The following is a 26,634-nucleotide window of genomic DNA, read 5'->3' as shown; positions in this document are numbered from 1 at the left end:
TATTTCTTTGCAAAATTCTTCAAAATAATCCAAAAATATTTTCTTTTTTCTTTTTCGTCAAGGCAAGTTTTTCTAGCTTTTTAGGATTTATTCTTGATTCGGGCATAATAAAAATGGAACTTGTAGGTTAGAATGCTTTTATTCCTAATTGGTAGAGGTATGCACGGTTTTGAATGTCTTGGTTCGAGTCTAGATTTGGGTGTAAAGGTAGTTGGTTAGAACTTTGGATAACATGAGTCTTGAACCCTTGGTTTGTGGTAAGAAGGTGTCGTTCTCTCTAGTGACTTGAAACCGGAGAGGGTAGTATTTGCTCCCATTGGTGAGGATCATGTTCATTTGAGCCCAAACACAAGTATATACATTTTTGAGTGGCATGGATCATTGGCTTGACTTTTTCCATATCCAGGATTTGACTATTTCCTTCCCGAGACCGCGACCGAACTACTTTAGGGGACGATAGAGGCATTACTTTCGGTGACTATTTTTCTTTTTAGATTAGGACATTATTTTTCTTTTTTGCTCATATATTTTTGTTTGCATTTGCCCACTTGCTAGCCATTTGAGCCTTTTTCCTTCATTTCTTATAAGCTCATTACAAGCCAATTAGCATTTGTTTTATTTTCACCCTTAGAAGTGATAGTGAAGCTTGAGTAATTGTGCTTTGAGGTTTTGAACGTTTATGCAAATGATGAGAAATGATGGTTGTTGGTTAGAATAGAAGGTTTGGGAAATATGTTGTATATATTGAAAATTTAGAAAAAGCCAAAAAAAAATAGAGAAAAACAAGGTAAAAAGAAGAAAAAAAAAAAGGTTTCAATTGAAACACAAAAAAAATGAGAAAATGAAACAAGAAAAGTGCAAAAAGAAGTATAGTTTGGTTTTATTTGTTGAATAAGCTTGGGGGTGCCCCAAATAAGTGGTATACGTTTGTTTTGGTTCTATTTGTTTGAGTTGAGTTCATTTTGTGCTTCACTTTAGGATTGCGCTCCAAATTCCAAATTTATTCCACGCCCTTACCCCTAGCCTAACGTTACACCATAAAAGCCCTCTTGACCCTTTTGAGTTGAGTCATTGTCGGTGGAGGGAGGAGTTGGTCAAATTTATGGAGCGGGATTTTCATGACGAGATGTCGAATAGCCTTCTTTCCTCTCTTGTAATTCTTGTCTTTTCCGGCGCCTTCGCGGCGTCTCGAGAAGCTATCTTTGAGGGTGAATAGGATCTAGAGAGTAGACGCGGTACGATCGATGGAAGGGGGATAGATGAGTGCAAATCCTTAGTTCTCTATGCTTTACACTTGAATCTTTCACTCGACCTTGGACATCGATTAGCGTGCATTCGTTTATCGATTTAGGAATATTTGCATCCTTTTGTGCTCGTTCCATAATAAAAGCTTGGTTCTTGGATTTTTGTAGTTTTCTTTTTTTTTTTCTCCTCTTTTCCTCTCTTCTCTTTTCTTTGCTTTTTCTTGGTTTTTTTATTTTTTTTTTATTTTTTTTAGGTCTTGCCTTGATTCATTTTGAGAGTTATGGGCTGAACTCTTTGGAAACCCTTGCGAGATCCCACTCGCCCTCATGAGCGATTGTGGGGTTCAAAGAGCTTGTTGCATGTGCTTAAATGCAACCGTGATTCCTACGACAGTGAGTTAGTGTGCATTCTTGTAGTTCTTATTTTCGTAATTTTGATTTCAAATAAATGAGCTCATTCTCCTTCCCGTTTTTGTTGCAATTAGTTGATGGACTACTCCGCAAGGAAGGGTCATTGCTCGGAAGAAGGAACAAGGGGGACGCCTACAAGCTCGGAGAGCCCGACTCCAAGCTCACCCAAGAGTGCGAGAAGTGACTCAAGGGTGTCGTCCAGCTCAGTCGGGGGATTCAAGAAAGGAAATGGGGGAGGAGATTCACATAAATCCTGGTCATCACCTTCCTTATCAACAAATGAATCCAAGATCAGCGCGCCCTCGGGAAACATTAGTAGACTTAACTGTTTGCTATGTCGAGGCCCACACAAATGGTGGGAGTGCAAGCACGAAGGGGAGATCGACAACCTACAGAGAAAGTTGTCGGACATGTCCGTGGAGGAAACCCCAAAAGAGACAGAAGAAGAAGCATGCAGTGAGGACGATGAACCCCGCAGAATGAGTTCCGTCTATATGATGTATGCAATGGGGAAAGAGGCCCCGAAGACAAGAGAGAAATCCACGAACATGATGTATGTGGACCTCGTTGTGAATGGGAGGAATGCTCGAGCCATGGTAGACACCGGCGCCTCTCACAACTTTGTGACCGAAGCAGAAGCCCGAAGATTGGGGTTAGTGCTCAAGAAAGGAGGCGGTAGCATGAAATCCGTCAACTCTAAAGCCAAGCCGATTCTCGGTGTGGCAGAACAGGTGAAAGCAAAGTTGGGAGACTGGGAAGGAAAAATGAACTTCACTGCCGTCAACATGGACGACTTCAACCTTGTACTTGGATTGGAGTTCCTCCGCACCAGCAAAGCAGTTGTAATGCCTCACTTGAATTCTTTGCTTGTAGTAGGTGGACAAGCTTGTCTAGTTCGAAGTACAGGTACTCCCACAAAGACAAAAGAGAAGGGCCGATTCCTTTCTGCAATGCGAGTGATGGAGCCACTCCGAAAGGCGACATCTCAGATACCCCCTCGCATCAGAAACAAGAAGCAAGACGCAAGCTCAAGCCAAGCCGCTCCGAGCCAGAAACCAGAAACAAGGAAGACTTGGATTCACAAGATTCACCAGCCTATCCAGACACAACAAGATTCAAGAAGACTCCAGCAACCGCCATCAACCAACGGCGCAGAGAAGACAACAAGTTTAGAATAGGAGCTTTTTCTTTCATCTTTTGTAACTCTTGTAAATCGACGAGGGCGTCGACAACTTAAGTGGGGGAGGATGTTAGAATCCAACCTTCCTTTACTTGTATTTCCCCTTTCTATTGCTTTCTAGGATCTTTCTAATAGTTTTATAGGCTTTAGGGAGAATTATTATGTTACTGTAATTCCAGTGTTCATTGGCAAGTTTTAGCTAATTCAAAATAAACCTCTATGAGGGGTATGAACCAATACCTCTCATCAGAAGTTGCATTTGCTTAATTCATGTATTGTTGCTAGTCTTTATAGATATTGTGTTGTCGCATGCTTTTAAGCTTTCTAAAACCCAACGAAGTCTCCCTCAAAACAGATACACTCTCGTCAACGGTCCCGCTTGTGCCTGCTGTGCGCACAAGCGCCTCGCTCGACCCTCGACCTCGACCCTCGCTCTTGTCGCCAATAGGCAAGAGTGTCCATTCTAAAGTAAACACCCGCTCGTGCCCCGAGCCTTGAGATTCACTTTCCGCACAAGGCTTGCGCCCTTGCCGCACCATAGGCAAGAGCGCGCCGCACGATCCGGTGTCAAAACACTCGGACCGTGACACTCCGCCTAGTGAAAATTAAAATATTACAAATATATATTAAAACAATTTATCGTTCGAAAGGGTAAACGGAATCTGAAAAAAGAGATAAGATGAATGCATAAATCAAACTAAACATAGAGACCATTCTTCATTCTGAACCCCTACATCTTACAAACCAAACGCGCCTGAATAAATTTATACACGAATTTCCCAAAATAGAAAAATAATGCTAAGGCCACCTAAACAGAGAAAGACTGTGAAAATTGTGGTTCTATGAAATATGTAAGGTACATTTTGTCTCAAGAGGAAGATAAAGGGAAAGAGTATTGGTAACAACAACCAGAGCCACCAAACTTTCATGACTACAAGACAACTGCTCAAAAATATTACCTTTTTTCTATAAATGATTATAGTTGGTTTTCAAAAATATTACCTTTTTTCTATAAATGATTATAGTTGGTTTATGTATTTCTCTATAAAGGCTCACAACAATTACAAAGAATCAGATGCTTTATAGCACCTCAGAACCTGGTTGCCCTCGTAGGAAGCGTGAGTTAAATGTTAATACATGTGTTAACCTGCTCCCTTATCCACACGCGAAACTTGGAGGTGTTAAGATAAGGATCTTTCCAGTGCACGCACGATAAGATCTCATGTGATACTTCAAATTCATTTGATTTTCATCTGAGCATCTGCTGTAGTTGAATGACTTGTAGTTGCTGTTCAGGGGGTAGTGAACTCAGTTGTTCAGGAGTAAGGTTGAGTACTTGTTGCAACAAGGCAGGATCTACATCAGGTGGAAACTGCAACCAACAAAATATCATAAATTAGTTTTAACTATGCTTATTCAATATAAAACAACTACGGAGTAATAAACAACATAGAGCAGATAAGCACAAGAATTTCTATACCAAGATATTATATTATGGGTCCTAAAGTATTACTCTTCACAACTTAGCTACTTGTATAAACATGTTGCATCATTCCAGTGATTTTTGCAACATCATATCGGACTACATCATATCGGGCATCAGTGATTTTTGCAACATCATATCGGACTACATGAAGATTAGCGGAAAATCTGACTACAAATACAGTAAATGAAGTTTGCCAGGCATAAGGGCATATAATAATATGACCGGGTGCTCTATGCAAGTGTGCAACGGCAGGAGAGAAATGATGGGAATGTTCATAGTTTGTGGTCTTCTTTAGTTTCCTCATGGGATCGAGCGATGTTCATGTAACTAGCTTCTCTTTGGCCACACACTCATAGCACATTCCCTAAATTTCTTTCTGATATAATTTGATATTAGACTTCTGTTATTCTTCATTTCTGATGGACTTCTGAAGTAACACCGCCACACAAACACACACACACACACACACATACACTTCATAGTTTTTCTACAGCTTACTAATGAGATTTCTTTTATTGCCTAAAACGATTAATATTAAATCGTGCAACAGGTTTCCATGTAAATGCTTAGTGAATTAGTGCATATATGTACCCAGAAATGATAAACCAAATTATTGGAAATTTGGGAGTATATTAACTAAAATGTTTTGGCCCTTTGTTCTTCAATCACTGTGATAGTGGACCTTTCTTTCTTTCTGGATATGATCATATGAGAGGATACAAAACATTTCAAGCATGTAATGAGTGAAATAAAAAAGTAAAATTTAATTGAAGTGTATCAGCACAGTTAGGGTACTGAAAATTAATTAGTTTCATATCCTTTTATAATTAAGAGAATAGGACAGGCCTAACCATTCTAGGATAGACGGAGTTGTAAAAATCCATTTATAGGAGGAAAAACTGATTTTAATAATTCAATGTTTAGACGGTCTTCTTCAAATAGTCCCACACTACTCCCACCTTTTGATTCATCACTCATTATCATTACCCCAATGCCTCAAAGAGGCTCCCGCAAGAAGCGGGGTAAGGGGGGTCGGACGTACGCAACCTTACCCCTGCAATTGCGGAGAAGTTGTTTCAAATTGACCCGAAAGCGATAATGGGACGACAACCGAACGACCATCTTCTACTTCATGAAAAGGAAGCGAAGAGGTTATAAGAGTCATTTTGATTTATTCCATTACATCCCACAGCCAAAAGAACAAATGAATCGTTGGCTCCATTGGAAATGGACAATACTCTCACCTTTTGATTAATTGGGAATAATCCCAACTTTTAGGGGTATCTTCTTAAAATGTTCCAAATGACCTGCAACCTAAAAAGCTCGTAATTGTTTTTTAATTAAGTCAAATTCCCTCCCTCCCATGTTGACATGTGCATTGGCCTTCACCACCTTGTGAACCACAATACACACCAAGACACACACCCTTTCACTCCCCACCACATCTCTTTGCCGCCGGCCTCATTCTCGACCCCATTATCCATTCCCATTCCGGTATAAAACCCACCACCGGCAAAGGCAGCATCGTCATAGTAAGTAGTAACTAGCAAGAGGCGCCACCAATAGACCACCACAACAGCTATTAAGCAGCAGGATGAGAAGCCGCAGAAGCATTAGCTGCCGCCCCCATTAAGAATCCATTATTAGTGTTAACATTGTTATTAATTATAATTACTATCAAGCTCAAAATTACACCCTGCTGCACCTCCATTCCCAGGCCCATACCCAAACAACCCATCTCCAAACCCATAAGTATACGAACAACCACTCCCATGAACAGAAGTCACTCGGAAATTGGTGGTGGTGGAGGAATTAATGACAGACCCCAACTGTTGGTGGAAAACAGTAAAGCAGGAGAGAAATAAAAAGACCCTCCTCCAAGTCCACCTCCGCCTCTGCCATCACCACCAAAAACCACCTCCTCATCCATAGAACCATGAGCTGTTATTATTGTTTGTGAATGGAGGAGGTGGGGGTACTGGTGTTTGTGGGTATTTTGGTGGCCAGCCCAAAGCCTGAGAAGAGGTGAAGGTGCGAAGAAAAGTTACAGCTAAAAACTCTGTTATTGTAAAGTTGTCATTGCAACACCTCTTCATCTTGCTACCTTCTTTTTCAGGCTTTTCCTTAATGGTGTCATGGTGAAAGGCTCCAGACATTAATATTATTAACGGTTTTTTCATGAAATGCCCCTGAGGTTTCACGAAATTCACCAAATACCCCTGCGCGTTTCAAAATTCATATTATACCCCTATTCAAACTTATTTGCACCAAATACCCCTAGACTTAACGGACGTTAATACTCCGTTAGCATTAGTTTACCTTTATACCCTTACTCACCCAATATTTTACATTTATCTTTTTTTAAAAAAAAAAAATCCTTTATCTCTTCCTCTTCCTCTCTCGCCTCTCCTCTCTGTTGTTCGACCATCTTTCTTCCCAGTTTTCCCAATTTCCCAATTCATCTTCTTCTTTCTGCCATTTTATATCTCTTCAAAAACAAAAAATATTTCAATGTCAAACAGCTTGGAATGCCTAATTGGGCATTTTGTTGGGATTAAATCAGGGGATGCCAGGGAAATAAACTCCGAAAATTCAATGATTCCATTGTTGTTCTTATCTGCTGCTTGAATTAGGGTTTCCACCCGATCGCTGGGTTCAACCGTAATTATCGCAACAACGATCCTAACTCTAATTGAGTCAAGTTTCCGTAGTTGTTTCGATCAAATGACCGAAAAATCTCCCCCAATTCTGCAATTTGCACGGCGTCTAGCTCCACTTCTACAGTTCTACCATCAGTCGAGAATATAATCAAGCTAATTTTTCAAGAACAATCGCAATTCTGAATCTGGGCGAATAGGAATCGCTTAAAATTCTGAATCAAATGGAATTTAGGGTCACAGATCCTGATGCTGATGCTTACTGCAAACCCCATTCACGCATAGGAGTCCTTGTTTATGTTGATTATGAGGTGTTATGGAAAGGCTGGATTGCCTAGCCAATCCACTAGGTTGTTGTTGGATATGAGGAATGTTTATGGTTTTGAGCCTACCTTCAAATCTTACAATGTTGTATTGGAAATTTTGGTTGCTGGAATTGTCATGAGGTTGCTCCCAATGTGTTTTATGATATGTCGAATAGGGGTCTTTCCCCAACCGCATATACCTTTGGTGTTGTGATGAAAGCTTATTGTAGGTCTATGTAAGGTTAGCCGTATTCATGAGGCATCCAAGTTGGTTGATCGGATGCTTGCTCGAGGTTTCATCCCAAATGCTGTAACATATGTGTTTTTGATGAATGAGTTGTTTAAAGCAGGACAAGTCAGTGAAGCAAGGGATCTGTTGAGAAAAGTTCCTGAGCCTAATGTTGTGTTGTTTAATACTCTGGTAAATGGGTATGTAAAAGCAATCTGTTGTGGTTTCTTTTTGCACTCCCGTCGTCTTTCATCTCTCATCTATGGTTGAAAACCTACACTTGTAAGGTTTTTTGAGTTGTGTATATGGTTACAGTTGATGGGATGAAGGGTCATCAATGTCCTTGACAGCAGTGCACATCACTAATTAATGGCATTGATTATCTTTATTGTGATGTTTTGGTCTCTTGTTTGTGATTGTTTCTACAATCAATTTCCCTGCAGGTTCAAGGTTGTGTTGAAGATGGCGTTGGGAGCAGAGTAGCAACAGTATTTGGGACATGGGACGATAGTATTTTTTATCATAAAGGAGATGGAAAGAACAAGCGTAAAGATATAAGTTCATCAGATAATGCTTCCTTGGTACTAGAAAACTTGATGAAGCCAAGGCCACTGTCCAAGAGAACATGGTGGGTTCTATATGTGAACCAGATTTATACACATATAACATACTTATCCATTGTTGTTGCTTAGGAGTAAGTGATGTCGCTTGTTGCCATTGCTATTGTATGTGTTTGTACAACTCTGTTTTTCAAGAGCATGCCTCAAGTAATATGAAATCTAGGTAACATTTAAACGTATAACGGTTGAGGTTTGGAAAATTGTTAGAGGGTGTCCTGGTCGTTCACTCATTCTAAAGAAGAGAGTGTAGCTAACTTATTAGTTTGTTGAGAAAAGCTCTATGGGCATTACACTCTTTGTATATGTAAGCTTATCTTTCTCCCTGTATTTCTATCATTGACTGCAAATGTCTCCATCTCAATTGAAGTTTGGTGAACTTTGAAGTTTCTTTGTTCCCCTTATACATTCTGCAATTTAAAAGCAATTTGGGTATTTGGTGCAAATAGGTTTAAAATAGGTGTATATTGTTAAAAAAATTTATAAATAGGTGTATTTGGTGAATTATAAACATGACTTAACGGAGGACTAACGGAAGGTCCAAATAGGGGTATTTGGTGAACAGTACGAAAAAAATAGGGGTATAATATGAATTTTGAAACGCGCAGGGGTATTTGGTGAATTTCGTGAAACCTCAGGGGCATTTCATGAAAAAACCGTATTATTAATAATATTAACAATATCTGCATCCGCCATTATCAGTACATCAGTTTGTTTGAAAGAAAAAGAAAGGGTCGAGGCTGGGGGGGGGGGGGGGGACACAGAGAGGAGCAATGGGGTTGTGGAGATGGAGAGAGAAAAGTGCTGTGGAGGGAGAGGAAAGCGAGGATAATTTTTAATTAAACTAAAATTAAAAGGGTAGACCAATTACAAAGGGAAACGTGTGAGTGTGTGACGCTAACTCGTTATGCCGGTTATCATCAGGTCAAGGACCATTATTTTAAGAAGACCAGCCCAGGGTGGGAATTTTTAAATTCTAATTTTCGTTTATAGGATATATAAAAGTGGCAAATCCACAGTTGAAACCGATGGATCGGAGCCTGATGGTATCCACTACCCAAGTGTCAAGCTCCTCCTTCAGCTCCATTTTTAATCAAAACTACATCTGCATTTACTCGCATATAAATTTTAGTGAACCAAGAGGAATTATTATAAGGATTTTTTGCCAAAAAGGACCTTTTATAAACGGTTTTTTGCGAGAAAGTACCTTTTATGACGAAATTGGTGAAATGGGACCTAAAACATAAATTTTTTTGTTGATTGGGACCTTTTGCCGGTTTTTTGGAGTTGACCCAAGATTCCGGCAACGACTTTGACACGTGGCAACCGGAGAGTGCCACTTGTCCATTTAATGATTAAAAAATTAAAAAAAATTGCCCAACAAAAGTAAAAAAATATTTTGCCTAAAAAAAAAAATTTATCGATTTTTTTTTTTTGCCCCAAATCGAATTTCTTTTTTTATGCCCCAATTTTGCGAAGAACCCTAATTTTTTCGACGCAAAATTAGAACAATTGAGGAGGAATTTGAGGGGGAAAAATAGCAAACCTCATTCATGTGGCTATGAATAACAATTCGTGGCAGACAATTTCAGCGACGAACTTTAAGGCAATTGGGATTTTGGAGGGAGAATTGGAGCAAAAAAAAAATCGATTGGGGCAAAAAAAAAATCGATTTGGGGCACAAAAAAAAATTATCGATTTGGGGCAAAAAAAAAAAAAAAACCGATTTGGGGCAAAAAAAAAATCGATATTTTTTTTTTTATTGGGGGATTTTTTTTTTTTTTTTAAATCATTAAATGGACACGTGGCCTTCTCCGGTTGCCACGTGTCAAAGTTGTTGCCGGAATCTGTCAACTCCAAGAAACCGGCAAAAGGTCCCAATCAACAAAAAAATTTATGTTTTAGGTCCCATTTCACCAATTTCGTCATAAAAGGTCCTTTCTCGCAAAAAAACGTTTATAAAAGGTCCTTTTTGGCAAAAAAACCTTATTATAATTATTAACAGCAACAAATAATAATCACAATTATATTGTTGTTGTTATAAATATTAAGGATTGATTTCAATAAGCACCCATTTCCAAATCTCAAGATACTATTAGTGATAATACTCTACATGCAATTCGGGCCTTTTGACACTCAATAAATTCCAATTATCATTGCCACTCGTCCCATAACCGAACACCACCACTGAGTCCAAATTCTCACATAAGGTTTTAAAAAATTGAAATTTTTTCCTGAAAAGCTAGCTAGCTGGAGAAAAAAAGAAGGCAAGTTTTTTTAAAGCTGAAGGAAGGATTTATGAATGAATGAAGCGAATGTCAGAGGCAATCTGCACCAAAATACCTGTGGGGCTTGTTTCTCCATATTCTGCACTTCTAGGCTAGAGCTTTGACCAGCTGCACCAGAGCTACTTGCAACGGCAGTGGCGCTTGGTGTAGCTAATCCAGCAGATGAGAAAGGAGTACCTCTTTCATTATTCAACTTCATAACTTTTGAAGGACGAACCATCTGATCTTGAGAATCTTTATAATCAGATAGCGAAGCTACTGAAGGCAAGTTCGTCAAGGTGTTTGTCCGACTTGCCAAAGTTGTATCCCTGAATGTTTTTGCACGTACGGGAGTGTCCTTTTTAATAGCCTCCACCGAAGCCGGGGGTACTGAAGAGGCAACCTGATATAGCACCAATTATTCACAAAATCAATTCTCCAACAGAGATATTAGTCATATTACTAAAAAGGCTACTACCTTTGCATTATGAAACATGACTCTCCTCTTTTCCCATGCCCCCTCAAATATTTATCATGCTCTACTGAGTTCATAGCTCCAAAATGTTCAAATTATGTCCCATTTTTTAACTTTTTATCACCTACTAAACCATGAGAAGATACAGGGTAACTCTCTAACCTTATATCCGGGATCTGATGGTATTGAACGGCTTTGAAAGGTAGGCTGAATGTTTACATTTTGAGTGGTTTTCATACCAGCATGTCCTGGATGTTGCAATGGTGGAGCTTGAACAGGCCTAAATGAAGAGGAAGATACAGGTGGCAGTCCACTTAGAGATTGTGGACGTGTAGAGATTCGTGTTGAGGGCCCAGAATGTGCAGGAACTGTATTTTGTGATGGTGGGACCATCTGGTTAAGATTTGGTAACTGAGGTCGCTGTTGTGGATGAAGTGGCAAGGGTGCTGAGAACTGGTTGTGTGCCAAAGGATTCTGGGACACAGAGGATAACGGAGTGAAAGAGGGCAACCCGGGAAGAGTCTGAACAGGTGGACGGTGTCCCTGGATGGTATGTTGCATTGGAGGCTGTGGTGTTGGAACAGCTGCATTTGGGGTCTGTTGCCTTAGATTTGGCATCTGCAACTGAAGGTACTAGAACGTAAGGGTTATTCTAATAATTTGAATAGGTAAAATTGAAAAAACCTATTATGATACTGTCATAGCTTCCTTAACATACCATTTGTGGTGTCACCATCCCCAATATTATTTGTGCCTGCACTCGAGTACAAACAAAAAGAAGTAAGAACGTTTGGCACAGAACGCATTTTGAAACTTGATTTTTGGAACAAACAACATATGTAACAAAAACACAACCTACTCAGCCAATAAAACATCACTTAAAAATATTCTTAACAACTATCAGCTTTGGGATTCCGCAACACAGACAGGACACCAAGAAACCCACAACAAGAATAAATAAAATAAAACAAAAATAACAACTCCAGAAAATAAAAAGGATTAACCAGCAGTGTTGGCAGCAATTAATTACAAAGCCAAGATCGTATCAGTGTCCTACATCTACATGGTGAAATGCTGATTCAGCACTGCGTAGTGAAGGAGAAAGAAAATTAATCAAGTTGTTTCTAAAAGCTCCTAAAATAAACATAAACCAATTCATAAAATCAAAATGTTTGAACTTTAAAGAGAACCATGACAATGATACTACAAGGAACTAATATGACTTCCCAGATTAATATCACTATTATTGTGCCAGACCTGAGAAGAAAACATAGGTCAAATTGAAATAAAGAGCAAATCATAATAAACGCCTCATACCCCCCCAGTGAGTTTTTCAGAGAATTACCAACAATTCAGCACATTCAAAGGTCAAGATTGTCGTATTTCAGATAAATTATTACAGGATTATTAATTTATTTAGGATAAACTGTTACTCATCAAACAATCGGTGGTTATGACCATACAAATACACCATGCACCTGTAGGCAGAATGGCAAGCTATTTTTGTGTCTAGTCGCTCTTGAAAGCTTAAAAAGTTTAAGTGCGAGGTTTTACAGTGATTATTTTTACGCTTTGACTTCTCAACTTTCTGTGGCCATATTTTCTGATAACTTCCCCCTTTAAGCTACTTTAAGAAAATTACAAATAGCCGAGAGATTTATATGAATGAGCCAGTTTACTTTTATAAAGGACGCAATTTAAGCAAAAAGCTCGGGGATAACATGCACATAATTCTGATTTGGGGATTGTGTGAATAAGAAAGAAGTGTACGCAGTTTAAAATTTAAGAAAAAAGCTGTAACACTGGTATTAAAGATTGATTAGCAAACTGAACATCAAACCAATATACCACAAACCAAAAGCATATCATGTTATCTACAGCATGAACCACAGAACAGGCCAACTTGCATAATAGGTCCCTACAGCACCGCTCTATGGGTAACACTGGTGGAGAGCCAAGACGATCCCAAATTCCCAATCATAGACTTATTCAACCTTAATGATGAAAAGCTTTTGCGACACGAACTACATCATAATCATAGTAAATTAACCATCAGAAGCTTGCTCGACAATGACATTTCTGCTTCTATATATACAGAGGATATCATACCCACCCCCCCCCCCCCCCCCCCCACCCCACCCTCCAACTAACTTCCCTACTTCTGTTCAGGTGAGGTCACTACCATAAACTGAAGCCTGGAGGTTAAATCCGTTGCTACACCCAGAGAGAAAGTACAAATTGAATTTATAAATCAATGGAAGTAGGTCAGAGTTGAAGAGAACCTGAAAAAGAGCTTTTGGAAGCTGTGGGCTCACAAGCAAAAGTTGACGTGCAAGGTCCTTGTTTTGCATAGAAAGCATCTAGAACCAGATTGACAGTAAATACATGAACATGTAAAATAATTCTTGAAAGCAGCTCTTTTGCAATATTTACCTTCATTTCACTTATAACTTGATTCAGTTGACTCCTGGACATGTTGGCTAGATGATGGGTTAAAGGGTCATTGCCAATAAGTGACTGATTCTGCAAACCATTTTGATTTACCTGACCAGTCTGAGAACCACCAAGAGCTCCTGCCATGACAGAAGAAGCAGTCATAGCTATTGGGAGGCCAATTGGCTGATAAAATGTTGCATCTCCAAGGGTAGCTGGGCTTCCTACCTGCTTCTGAGCATCTGTCAACATAGCAACTCCATTAGGATACTATTCACAGGTCTAAGCCTCCATATGAAAAAAGATAAAGGTAGACCTCTAAAAGCTGAAACAGTTGAGGAAGAAACTAAACTAACCCACATTTGTAGCCAGTCCTGGTCCACCCCTACCCTGCAGTGAGAAATAGGAGCAATTTTGAGTACTTACAATCAAAAGAGCAAAAAATCGCCATTCCCTTTTTTACCCAGAGGAAAAGATGCGGAAATGAAAGACTGAGGACATGATGTACCTAATTCAAGAAATATAACTACAAGAATCATAAGGAGTCAATGCCTACAAAGAAAACCCTTTTTAATCCTAACCCAAAATAATTGACACCCAGGTACGAATTTTAAAGCTGCCAATTCCAGTTCTAGTTCTTAGAATAGACTTCCTCTCTTATTGGACCAACTAGCTTAAACACCACATGTCCATAAGAACTTGATCCTAATCACCATTTTATTTATGCAACCTAAAGTGACTTTAATTTATACTCTTATGACAGTAGTTTGTCCTAGGGTTGGAAATTGGGAGAATCTCATTTGTTTGTACCCCCCTCGAGTACTGGAATCTTGGTTGTGCTGCATTAACAATTCTCCAAATCATTCTTTTAAAGAGCTTAGTATCTTAAACACCAACAGCCGGCAATCCTCAAACAGGAAACTCCTATTCACCCTCAACATTGTTTGTCCACGTGCCTCCAGCAGCAGATCCCTTCCACCAGAGATAAAACCTTCCACATTGAGGAACCTCACTGTCTTTAGATCATCTACCAGTCTCTCTTTTCTAATGTAATACCTGCTAGCATTTAATCCATGTATGCACCTCAACATAAGTCTCATTTGCAAATCGTTAAAAAGCAGCACAGCGAGAACAACTTGTCCACGTTTAAGATATGTTGTTTCACCACAATCTTAACCTTTCACTGGCCTCCCTACGCCCCCTCTCCTCAATTCACAAGGCCCCTTTTTTGTCTGGCCTATCTCAACATTCTCACTCCCACCTCTCTGCTGCTGCATTGCAGCAAAAGGATGTGAAGGACATCATTCATTATCATTATCATTACCCCATTGCCTCAAAGAGGCTCAGAAGCGGGGTAAGGGGGGGGGGGGGGGGTCGGGTGTACGCAACCTTACCCCTGCAATTGCAGAGAGGTTGTTTCCAAGTGACCCAAAAGCGATAACGGGACAACAACGGGACGACCATCTTCTACTTCATGGAATGGAAGCGAAGAGATTTTCAGAGCCATTTTGATTTAGTCCATTACATCCCACAACCAAAAGAACAAATGAATCTTTGGCTCCATCGGAAATGGACCAAAGGATGTAAAGGACATGTTTTCAATAAAATTCCCGTCACTGTAACCATTAGCAAGGAAATAAGCAGCAACAGAAGGTGTCACAACTCAAGATATGCTCACAGACTTACAGCCTCTCAAAATCATCGTGATCTCAGAGCTAGAGTTTTCACATGTTCCACAAACTTGAAATTGCACAACTCTCCTTCATCCTCAGGACCTCAAAAAACCCAAGAGTCCAACTCCCAGTTAGGTCTTTCGATTGAGTTAACAACACTACAACAGTCCAATTAACAACTACAATCAGAATACATCACTTCCTTTCTTCATAGCCCACTAATTCACGCTTGTTTCACCACCACAACATGTTAAAGGTTACTAGCCATCAGTTCACCTACTCTCATTCTAAAGAGTCCTTCAAACCTCCTCTTTGATTTATACACTCCAGCAAAATCAAAAGGGATATCTATCATATCCATCAGAAGTCAAATGGTAAAATAAATTCATCAAAAGATGAGGAAAGAAAGAGAGCTGAAGTGGAAAAAGGAACTGAAGGAACCTTTGATAAAGAAACAAGAACCATTTACGTAATAAAGATGCAATATTCCTACTTTGCACTCGCCTCAACTCCATTTTTGTCCAAAAGTTTAGTCTAACAACTCTTAACACTTACTTCCTCCATTTTTTTTAATAATTGCACCATCTGGGTTTTAGCACTATTCCCATATTCTTATATGTTATTTTATGTGATTTATATGTAAGGAAAATATATTCATGTGGGATCTTGTTAGATTCGTCTCGAAATATACTTTCAAATTATCAATTTTTTATAATTTTTTTAAATGTATAATGAGATATATTAGTGGTTAAAATAGTGCATTGGCAAGCGTGAAATCTCAGATGGTGCAATTATAAAAAAATGGAGGAAGTATATTAAAAGGGAATGCTTTCTTGAACTGCTTGTGAACGAAAATTTTGCTCTCAAACAAAGTCGCGTTGTTCAAGCATAAAACCCTACATTCAATTTTATACATTCAACCAGCAAATGGAAAGAAAAAAAAAAAAGAATTGATCAATTTATTTTTATAAAAACTATGATAGTGCATGGTCAGAGGAGTAAAAAAATTGATTGTACACGGTTGAAAATATTGGTTAATCAAGCAGAACCATTAACAGAATTTTAAGAGCAAGTTTTTATTTATCTTTATAATGTGGGGAAAAAAGAGTTGGGATTCCAGACTAGTCAAAGGATTATCTTTTCATACCATGCACTGTGTCTGTGCTAATGCCTGACCTTGGATTACTATGTTTACCACCTTGGATTACTATGTTTACCACAGTTTTACTCAATAGTCAATAGTGTATTCTGCACTAAGGAATTTATTTATGACAGCCCAATAACACAATGAATAAAACAAAACCACATACCATGGGATTTTAAACTTAAGGGCTCGTTCAGTATCACTGTTAGTTTCCAGTTTTTGGTTTTAAAAGTCATATGACTTAGATTGAATCATGAATGAAAAAATGGTCATACCTACAGTAATTAGGTTGATTTTTGAAACTGAAAACTACTTTTCATGGTTTTCATATTTTGGTTTTGAGTTTAATAAAAAACAAAAAAAGATACCGAACAATCCCTAAAAGAACGATTGAACGAGCCATGGACTATAAAAACCACCTGTTCACGATTTCTATCAGCGCCTTTGTCATTTTCAGCAAAATCTACTCTCAACTGCCGACCATTAATCTCATAACCCTGAAGATTACGGCGAGCACTGAGTGCTGTTTCTTCATCTTTATACTCACAAAATCCATAACCTTTTGGCTTCCCAGTGTCACGATCTATAACCAATCTGAAAATGGAAGTTATGAAAATAATATTATTACATAGGAAATGTGAATTCCTAGATCTGTGAAAGCACTTCCCAATATTCAGATCATTTTATACAACATGAAACTTGATCTATGAGACCCCAAAAGATGTCTAAAGTTTCCCTTTAAGATATGTCTTAGAAATTAAAAGTACAATATAAGTTTTTCCTCCCCACAAAGCATACAACAATCATCAACATAGAGGAAATCTAACAAATACGTACGGGAGGGAGATGTCAAAGATCCTCTTAGTTTGACTTTGATGTCTCAAGAATTGTGTTTCTCTAAACCTAAAAAGAAACCTCTTGGTCATCAAATCAAAATAGTACACGAATATAAATGCCTTCAACTTACAAACATATTGTATTGTAATCCAAAGTTCAAGTTCAACAAGCACTACCAATGAAAACAAAAATTGATAAAAATTGAATAGTTTACACTTTACACCTTTAATCCTAATTAATGGTACAATTATGGTTACTATGATATAGTGGGCACCTTAAGGTTACCAAAATGAGTTTGCATGTTGGAGCCCAACAAAAAAATGCAACGGCATCCTTGATCTAATGCAATCTTTTAAAAGTCAGTTTATGTTTCCTAGTCTAAACTATTTTACCACAAGGTCAGCAACCTACCTATCAATAACTCATATTTGCCAACAACAAAAAAAAGAAACAAGAAACAAGGGCATATATAAGCGAATTGCATCCCACAGTCAGCATTTTCCTAGAGAAAGTGGTATATGTAATGGTATATAGAGTCAATTGATGACTAATCATTCTATCGCATTGTCGCTTCATAGAAACAAAGTAAACTCGAAACCTTTGAAACAAAAATGTTGGAGCGCTTCCAAAAATGATGATAATCCATTCAAGACAATGCTACTATTGTCATTAAAGATTTTCCCTCGCATTAGAAGTTAATTTCAATTTCAATTTCAAATTCAACAATTATGCTAAATTTTGCTTAAACAAACAAAATCTGCCACCCGATTCCAAGAAAATACCCTTGATCAGCCCCTGCCACAACCCACTCGCACTCGAAGCAACATAATTCTCCAACTAAATCTAAAACCTCAGTAATTGAAGCACAAAATTCTAACACCCAACTTTATTATTATTCTAACAAACATTAATTTTTGGAATAGCAGTACCACTAAGTAGTGTTTAGTTGAGACCAGGGTATAGTTTAAAGAACTAAATAATTGAGGAAATTGGAAAAAAGAGGACAAAAACCAACCTGAAAGAAACAACGGGGCCGACCTCTTCACAAATTTGAATCAGCTGTTCTTCAGTTGCATCATAAGGTATATTCCCAACTGTTAATTCAAAGAAAATTCGTCCCCAGAAAAAATGAAAATCAAAAAAATGAAAGATTTACCCAGATTTGCGCAAAAAATAGAAGAGAGAGGAAGAAGACGAACCGAAGACGCAACGGTGTTGCTGAGTAGAGGCCATAAAATCAATGAGAAGAGGACATGGATGAGCTCTTCTGCATCATTCTTCGCATCATCATTGATTGATGATGCTTTCAGATGTGGATTTGAATGTGCAGTTTCAGATAACTGTGGAAATTAGCACACAGAGTCACATGATACGAGGGTGATTCCAAATGCTTCAATTCTATAAACTTGGGGGGATGTTGGTTATGAGGAAGTCTTGAGCCATAATGGGTTGTGGCAAATTTGGACACAAGTATCAATTAAATTAGATTATATCCCGTGCACGCACGGTTATATTGAAAATTATTAATTGACCTTTTTTTTTTACTGAAATATTTATCCCTTAAATCTATTGCGTAATAATAAATCTCGAACATACTCATTTTATCATATAATTTCGCTCTATTACGTATTATATATTTTATATGTTTAATATGATGATTTGATCAAATTAAATATTTGATATGCTTAATATGAACAAAATATTGAGTAAGAATGTTTTTTATTATTGATATGACTATCTGACTAAATATTACCAAAATTGTCTAATAATGTCATATTTAATAATCCTATAAGTTTTTCTATTTATAAACATTTATACAAAAGGAGAGAAAATAAAAATAGAATAAATTAAATATATTTTTTAGGAAAGGATTTTTGGCGGGAAAAAATCGCACCAGGAATTGACACGTGTCATTCCTGGTGTCTCTTTTATTATATAGTAATAAAGTAATAGATAAGGAAAATTTGTAATTACTAGTATTATACCCGTGCGATGCCCGGTTTTGTGTTAATATCTTGTTTTGAAAATTAAACTACATGTTAAATAAGATAAATAATATCATATCATGAAATTAAGTACTTTTTGTCCTACATCTAATACTTGTTGTTAGGTTAAACTCTTTTGATGATGAGTTAATCATAAAAAAGATAAAAACAATCCTTATTTTTTTGTGATCTTAATTAACATGACTTTTAATGTGGTCAAATGCGAGCTAGGGATAGAGTTCGTGTAGAACCTTATTTTTTTGTGATCTTAATTAACATGACTTTTAATATGGTCAAATGCGAGCTAGGCATAGAGTTCGTGTAGATGGTTTTAGTTTCCCACGGTTGTTTGTGCTTTAGGTTATGTTGTTTTGTTTGATGTAAAAACTATTTGTAGATCTGACAAGTATGAATTACTCAATCTTTATCGTGGAATTTAATATGGAATACAACTTATCTAGAAATCCTTTATTGTTTTCTTATCATAATAAAATAATATTGATATGTGATTCGGCTACATATTGATATTTTCGTTGATAAAGTATCAACCCTCATCCAAATAAAATATCAACCCTCACTCTTAATAACACGGGGTATTTTCGTATTGTTTTGTTTTCCTAAAAAAAACCTTAAGCTCACTGCTATCATGTTGTCAATATTTACACCAGCTTCCTTGAGTTCCCTAATTTGTTTTATGTTGAGCCTACCTTGGCCAATAGCTGTCTCAATACCTTGTTCTCTCTAACCTTTTGAGCATACTCTGCTGGCAAACCAACTTGCTTCTGCACCTCATCTAGTTGCTCCATCCTGGCTTTAGTCAACTGTCCATCTGCCAAAATTCTACTTGTTGTCTAAACGCTTGCTCAGCCATACCTCTATGAACCTCCACAATCTCCTTACGTTGGTGGAATTCACAATACACATTGTGAGTTTATATACTATGTGATCCATCAGAGTTTATTATCTCAAGAACTCTAATTATTAAAAAGGTTAAATTTATTAGCTTACAATATTTGTATTTATCCTTTTTTTTTACATATTTTTGATGTTTATCTTATCGCTCAATATCATCATATCGGAGTTTATTATCTCAAGAACTCTTATTATTAAAAAGATAAATTTAATTTTAATTATCTTAAAAAACTAATTCCGATTTTTATAATTATATAATCCTACGTGGACGCTCTAAATGCTCTCCAAAAAACTCCCCTTTATATATATATATATATTAGATTAATCCAACCTTTGCCCGGTTTTCTTTAATTAAGCCTACTTATGCGATATTTCTAAATAATCCGACCTTTATGACCCAACTACTATTATTAAGCCTAGATGACCGGTTACCTGCTACAAAGTCAACGTTAAAAACGTTGACAACCTAAAGTTGGTTTCCTTCCTAAAATATTGGACACGTCATCATCACTTGCCACCTAAACAAGGATTTTTTTTTTTTTCAAAAAACCCTTTACCCTTCTCTTCTTTGCACCGTGTTTCAATTCTTCTCTCCTCCATTACTGCTGCTTCAACCACAATTGTACTGGTTTATGACATCATCAACGATTTTCTTGTGGAAATAGATGACTTCATCCACGCGCATTCAAATTCGTCTCCAGAATCGTACAATTGAAGGTGAACTTACGAACCCTAGCGTTTTTGTTCATTTTTTGGTAAAATTTGAATTTTGGGCTTCCTTGATGGCCAGTTCGGAAAAATCCTAGCTGTTGCAATAATATGTATGTTTTATGTTGTGGGATGTTGTTTATTGTGATCTTGTTGAAAATTTAGAGAAAAAAACCTTGATTTGAAGAAGATCTAGATCCAACAGACAATTGCTCTACCCCAGCCATAGCAATTGCTGATTATTTTTGATGAACTTCGAATGGAGAGGTATGAGGGATCAACAATGGTGGAGAAGAGGTAGAAGAGAAATAATGGAGAGGAGTGCAGAGATGAAGCAGATAATCGCAGAGGAGAGAGGAACGAAAATTAAAACAACAATTAAAGAAAAGGAGGGGAAAAAATTATAACTATTATATGCCAAGTAAAGGTGAATACCGCTTACAGCAGGTTAGTAACTTGTTAGGCTTAATAATAGTAGTTGGGTCATAAAGGTTGGATTATTTAGAAATATCGCATAGGTAGGCTTCATTAAAGAAAACCGGGCAAAGGTTGGATTAATAATTACAAATTTTCCATTAAATAATATAAAACAATTAATTATAAGAGCAACAGCAGCGGTGCCTTTGAAGACTTGCTTGCAATATTTATTTAATTAGAGCATGTAGCTTCACCAATGCTGAAGTATTTGATGGTCTAGCTCCATTGAGCGATGTAGCTCCACAAAGCGACATCGCTTGGTAAATTTTAGCTTGACCCACATTCACTTGATAAGTAGGAGAGTGAATCAAACACATCAATATTAGTGCATCGTGAATTTCAATTCCTTGCAAAAAATATTGTTGCTGTTGCAATACTTGTCTTTTTCTCTAAGGGACCACTACCAAGTTTCTGATTTTTCATCCATTGTGATCCCTATTGTTCAACTTTTGTATTTTTTCTTTTAATTAACATCTAATATAATATTTGAAATTTATAAATATGGATATGTGGGACCCATATAAAACACATGATGTTGTAGCTTACCATTGTAGTCTAAGAGGGTTGTAGCTAATAAATATGAGTTGGCAAATAAAACTACAACTATTGTAGTTTGTCATTGTGGGTGCTCTAAGACCACTCTCATCAATGGGGAAAAATAAATCTCACCACTATCTCTCAACCACTTTCTTACTCATCCACATCATTTTTCTCACAAACAAACTTTTCTACAACAAATTCATCCCACCAATGAACTAAAAAATCTCCTCACCAATCTTACTTTTACTATTCACTAAACCCACCACACTTTCTATCTCTCATATACTCCATCCATTTTTTTTTATTCAATTATATTAATAACTTAAATGAATACTAACAATTAATTAAGATAAATTATTTTATTTACGTTATTTTTATATATATTCAGATATTTACATATTTTTAATACTCTAAATTTAATTGAAATATTTAGTTTGAAATTTGATTTTGATAATTTTAGAGAGAGAAAAATGATTTTTGAAAGTGTGTCAAAATATAGCAAAATGGGTCTCTATTTATAGATCTTGAAATTTAATGACCGTTGGTATAATAATAATTATTTTTTTATTATTATTTTCGGCTAAAATATCCGTTTAATAAAATAGCCATTACAATTTGCACCGAATTTTGTAATTGGTTGATGATGCTAATTCAGACAAATGTCAAGCGCCCATTGGGCCTCATGTTGCGCCCAGTCAGCATAAACAATGTTCTTTTTTTTTTTTGTATTTATTCGACAATCTTGTATGCAATTATGGTTGGCAGTAAATGCATGTACTTATTCTTGTCCATTTCCTCTGCAAATGTAAGAACGCGGGTCCCATTTGTTTTGGTGAACAATTTGTAGAATTAGAACGCCCCGCATGTTTTTTCAAGTTTTCTCGTGAGCTTTTTACATTTTACCCATTGGTGTGGTGTGCGAGCTTTTTATTTCTCACCGTTTTTCACCCGTGAGGAACGTTTTTCCTCACTGGTGAGAGTGCTCTAAAGGAGAAGTGGAAAAGAAAGTCTGAAAGTGTACTTTTTCACCGTAACGGAAAACGGAGTGTGGGGAAAAAACAAGGGGGAAAATATGGTGGAAAATTTTCGCGAAAATACATTGGATATTTGGAGGGAAAGTTGGAGGTAAATTGGTATTCCCTCCGAATCTAAATGTTTTTCCATTTAGAATTTTGACACTATTCACAATTAAAGAAAATCTTCTGAATTACGTTCAATATATAAGAAAAAAAAACATACTCATGTGGGGTCTTATTTGATTCGTTTCAACGAGTACTTTAACAATATGAAAATTTTATACTTTTTAATATATGTAACTAGAGATATTAAATGTAAAATGTGCATTGGCATGTGTGCCAAAGGGAAGTGGAAAAACATTTAGATTCGGAGGGAGTATCATCTTTTGTAGTTTCAGAATTATGGTGCTTGGAGAGGAGAGAGAAAGAAAGGAAGAACATAGTTCTTTAAAGGAGAGAGAAAGAAAACAAGAATAGAGTTTGGTACAAACTACCCCATAATTGCTTGAATTCGTGGTCAGTTTCGAATTTGTTTACAAGTACTGAAGGTGTGTAGAAATTTCCAAATATGTATTTTTTTTTATTTTGAATAAATACTTTGTCGATCTCTAACAAAAGTTTGAGATATAAATTTTCAATGTAAAGATTGAAATAATTATTTATTGAATTTTGCAAATGTCAATAATTGATGTTTGTATTGAATTTCAAATTGATGTTTCGGTTTATTTGAAATGCAACAGTAAAAATGGAATTGGTACTTCACATGTACCATTGACATAAGAAGGTTAAAGAGTATGTACCATAGAGAAGGAGATGTAAAGGAAACAAAATTTGATACTATATATGTACCCATTTAGACAATTGGTACTATAATTGGAGGAAGTGCAAATAAATATCAGATATGTTTTTGCTAAAACATATCACACCTAAATAAAAAGCTAAAAGTAATTGGAAATAGTTTTTTTTTGGGGGGGGGGAAAGCATAACGGAATAGTAAATTGGTAAAACAGGATGATGATTTCGCAAGTATGACATGGCAAATATTTTTCCCCCTTTCCCCATCTGAGTTCCTCTTTCAATTAAGAGCTCCAAGTTCTACCACCATTTTCTTCAGCTTGCTTCTTCTTCGAGAATTTTGAACTCAGCCTTCCAAAAAAAAATATATGTTCATCTTCTTCTTCTTGTGCTCCTCTTCTTCGTCTTGTTCTCCTCTTCTTCTTCCTCGACATTTGATGAATTAGTGACTTTTTTATTTTTTCAGTTGGGGGTTAGTTTAAGAGTTATCCATTAATGTTAATTTCGGAAATGGGTGAGGGCAGTGGGGCTGGCACAGGGGAGGAGGCTGAAATTAGTGACGACTGTAGTCGCGAGGTTAATGAAGAAGAAGACTTCATATGGAGGTATGAACCAAAATCCTCCTCCGACGAGGTATGAATCTAGATCTGTGAATTTTTTTTCCAAAAATGGTATTCAATTATATATCCAAAATGGCATTCATTTATGTATATATGGCATTCATTTATCTACCCAAATGGCATTTAGTTCAATTTTATTATATTTGTAATGAACCGAGTAATTGAAATGAGTAGAAGTTATGTTTTAGGGGTTTGATTTCGTTTTTTGTATTCTTGATAATTTGTTGGTTAATTAATTGATTGGTGAAATAATTGTTTCATTGGTGAAATAAGTGATTTGGTAATTTATTGTTTGGTATGAATTTACTAATTGTATGAATTTATTGATTGTTGAATTAATCATTAAAAGAACCGATTGAATGATTGAATTACTCATCGAAATAAATAATGCACAGTAAAATGAACATGATGGTAATTAATAATGTAAGATTATGAATTGGTTTTAGTAGATGTGTTTGGATATTAAATGATGAGTTTTTTGAACATGATATTGGAACTGTGAAATTGGTTGAATGGAATAGGTATTTATAGTTGTTGGGTTTGTAATTGGTTGAGATTGGTAACTGTGATGGGGTCTGCTGTGAATGTAATTGTAGGAGGGTGGTGGTGACGATTGTTTCACAACCCCCAAAAAGAGAATGGTTGTAACTGCTTATGGGGAAGAGCAGGAAGTTCCTGAATTGAGGGTTGGCATGGTATTTCCTGGTTGGGAGGAGATTGAACAACAGTTTAGGGGGTATGCCAAACAAAAGGGTTTTGGTGTTGCCCGTCGGTGTGCTTCGTGGAAGCCTTTGGTGAAGGAAATAATGCCCTTGGTCCAAGTATGCATTAACTGTTAAGTCTAATAAATGCGGTTCAGTATTAATTAACAAGTTAATAATTCAGTGAGATCAAGTGAGCTGAATGCCTAGCTAGAGGCCGCTTCAGTTCAAGTGGAATTAATGATATTAATCCACAGCTTACTCTTGACTGAACCCGTAGGGTCACACAAATAGTACGTAAACGGATCAAGTATTTAATGGCATTAAATACTCCATCTATGGATATTCGGAATCGACGGATCTTGGTTTTAGTGGGAGCTGAGATCGTCACAGGCAAGAAATGAATGCTCCGGAAACGATGATATTGCCGGAAACGGAAATATGGATCGTATCGGAAATATAAATATTATCCAAGTCGTAGATGTTGCCGGAAACGGAAACATGGTACGTATCGGAAAATATTATCGGAAATGGAAATATTGCCGGAATTGGAAATATTGCCGGAAACGGAAATATTGTCAGGATCGGAAATATTATCGGAATCGGAAAATAATTCCGGAAACGGAAATATTAAATATTTGTTCGAAACGGAAATTAATTCCGGAATCGGAAATATTAAATATTGTTCGTATCGGAAATAAATTCCGGAATCGGGAATTTAATCGGAAGCGCGTCGTACGAATTAGCATCGGACAAGACTTGCTAGATGAAGGCCCAGCACGAAGCCAGGCCTACGCTCAGCAAGCCCAAGCGCCCAAAAACACGTTGCCAAGCCACGCTCGGTCCATCGCAAGGCCAGGCCCAGCAATGGCCTTGGCGCGCGCGCGGGGCTGCGACGAGTGGGCTGGCGCTGTGCGTGGGCCGCAAGGCCTGCGTGCGGTGCTAGCATATCACTCGAAGTGTGTTACTCGAATCCTAAGGCTACCGGGATTTGTCATATGATTAAATCTAATCCTAAAAAAAATTTAGTTTATTTAATTAGAGTCCTAGTAGGATTATAATTAAATAAATTAGTATCCTAATAGGATTCCAAATCCTTTTCCATAACTCTATAAATAGGTACATAGGGTCACATATTTACATCGAGTATTCAAGTATTCAAAGTGATTTTTGAGAGCAAAAATTCAGTCACACAATTGCCTATAAGTGCCGAAAATTCTAAGTACCTTAAGGGCGATCCTAGTTGGTCAAGCTTAAGGCGGATCCGGACGTGCTGTGGACTATCTACGGAGGGACGACACTTGGAGTCCTAAAGACTTGTTCTTGTTCGGTTCGGGCGCAGCTAGGGAAGGCACGCTACAAAGTGTATGCATCTATACTATGCTAAATGATTATGTGTAAATAATATGCTTTCCTGGCTTTATGGTTTTTCCGCATGATTTATGAATTGTCATATGTATCATAACCTAACATTTGGTTAGCCACATAAAGGATGGTTCTGATAAAGAGAAAGGAATTGTGAAAGAGAAGCGTAATTGTTTGTGGACTTGTGAGTGTTATGGTGTGTCGGAAAGGAGGCGAAAGGTGAATGGGGCTAAGGTTGCATCTGATTCCCAACTCCATGAAGTAAGTGGGAGTGGCGTACGCAAGTCTAAGAAATGTCAATGTCTCGTTCATGTATTTGCAAGTGTAAATAAGTTAGGAGAATGGGTGATACGTAGAGCAATAATGGTTCATGAAAATCATCACCCCACCCCTAGTAAGTCTAGGATTATTGCTTATAACCGGAAGCAGTTTATAAGAGATCATCCTCATGTGTTGACACAAATGAATGTTTGTTCGAAATCTGGTATGTCTGTGGCTCAAACTTATAACTTAATGGCGGTGCAACAGAATGGTAGAGGTAGAATGCCTTTCCTACG

General features: G+C 37.2%; 1 protein-coding gene across 6 annotated transcripts; it reads right to left on the bottom strand.

The window, feature by feature from the left end:
* Window positions 1-3,661: 3,661 nt before the first annotated feature.
* Window positions 3,662-18,393, bottom strand: LOC110796243 (cleavage stimulating factor 64). 6 transcript variants are annotated; one of them, XM_056830907.1, is made up of 11 exons: window positions 18,158-18,392; window positions 17,974-18,052; window positions 16,959-17,024; window positions 16,541-16,715; window positions 13,661-13,694; window positions 13,305-13,546; window positions 13,154-13,231; window positions 11,590-11,625; window positions 11,034-11,489; window positions 10,473-10,799; window positions 3,662-4,207 (listed from the first exon to the last, which is right to left on the bottom strand). In XM_056830907.1, the coding sequence occupies exons 1-11, from the start codon at window positions 18,189-18,191 to the stop codon at window positions 4,085-4,087; spliced, it is 1,650 nt and encodes a 549-aa protein (XP_056686885.1). In that variant the 5' UTR covers window positions 18,192-18,392; the 3' UTR covers window positions 3,662-4,084. The 6 variants fall into 6 exon arrangements, with proteins under 6 accessions (XP_056686885.1, XP_056686884.1, XP_056686886.1 ...); XM_056830906.1 differs by having other exon boundaries at window positions 11,034-11,495; window positions 18,158-18,390; XM_056830908.1 differs by lacking the exon at window positions 13,154-13,231 and having other exon boundaries at window positions 11,034-11,495; window positions 18,158-18,393.
* Between the last annotated feature and the right edge of the window lie 8,241 nt (window positions 18,394-26,634).

The sequence above is a fragment of the Spinacia oleracea genome, chromosome 6, assembly GCF_020520425.1.
Source record: "Spinacia oleracea cultivar Varoflay chromosome 6, BTI_SOV_V1, whole genome shotgun sequence".
In the NCBI taxonomy this organism is placed as follows: Eukaryota; Viridiplantae; Streptophyta; class Magnoliopsida; order Caryophyllales; family Amaranthaceae; genus Spinacia; species Spinacia oleracea.
Note: the sequence above shows the minus strand (reverse complement) of the source record. Positions and strands in the feature narration are given on the sequence as shown.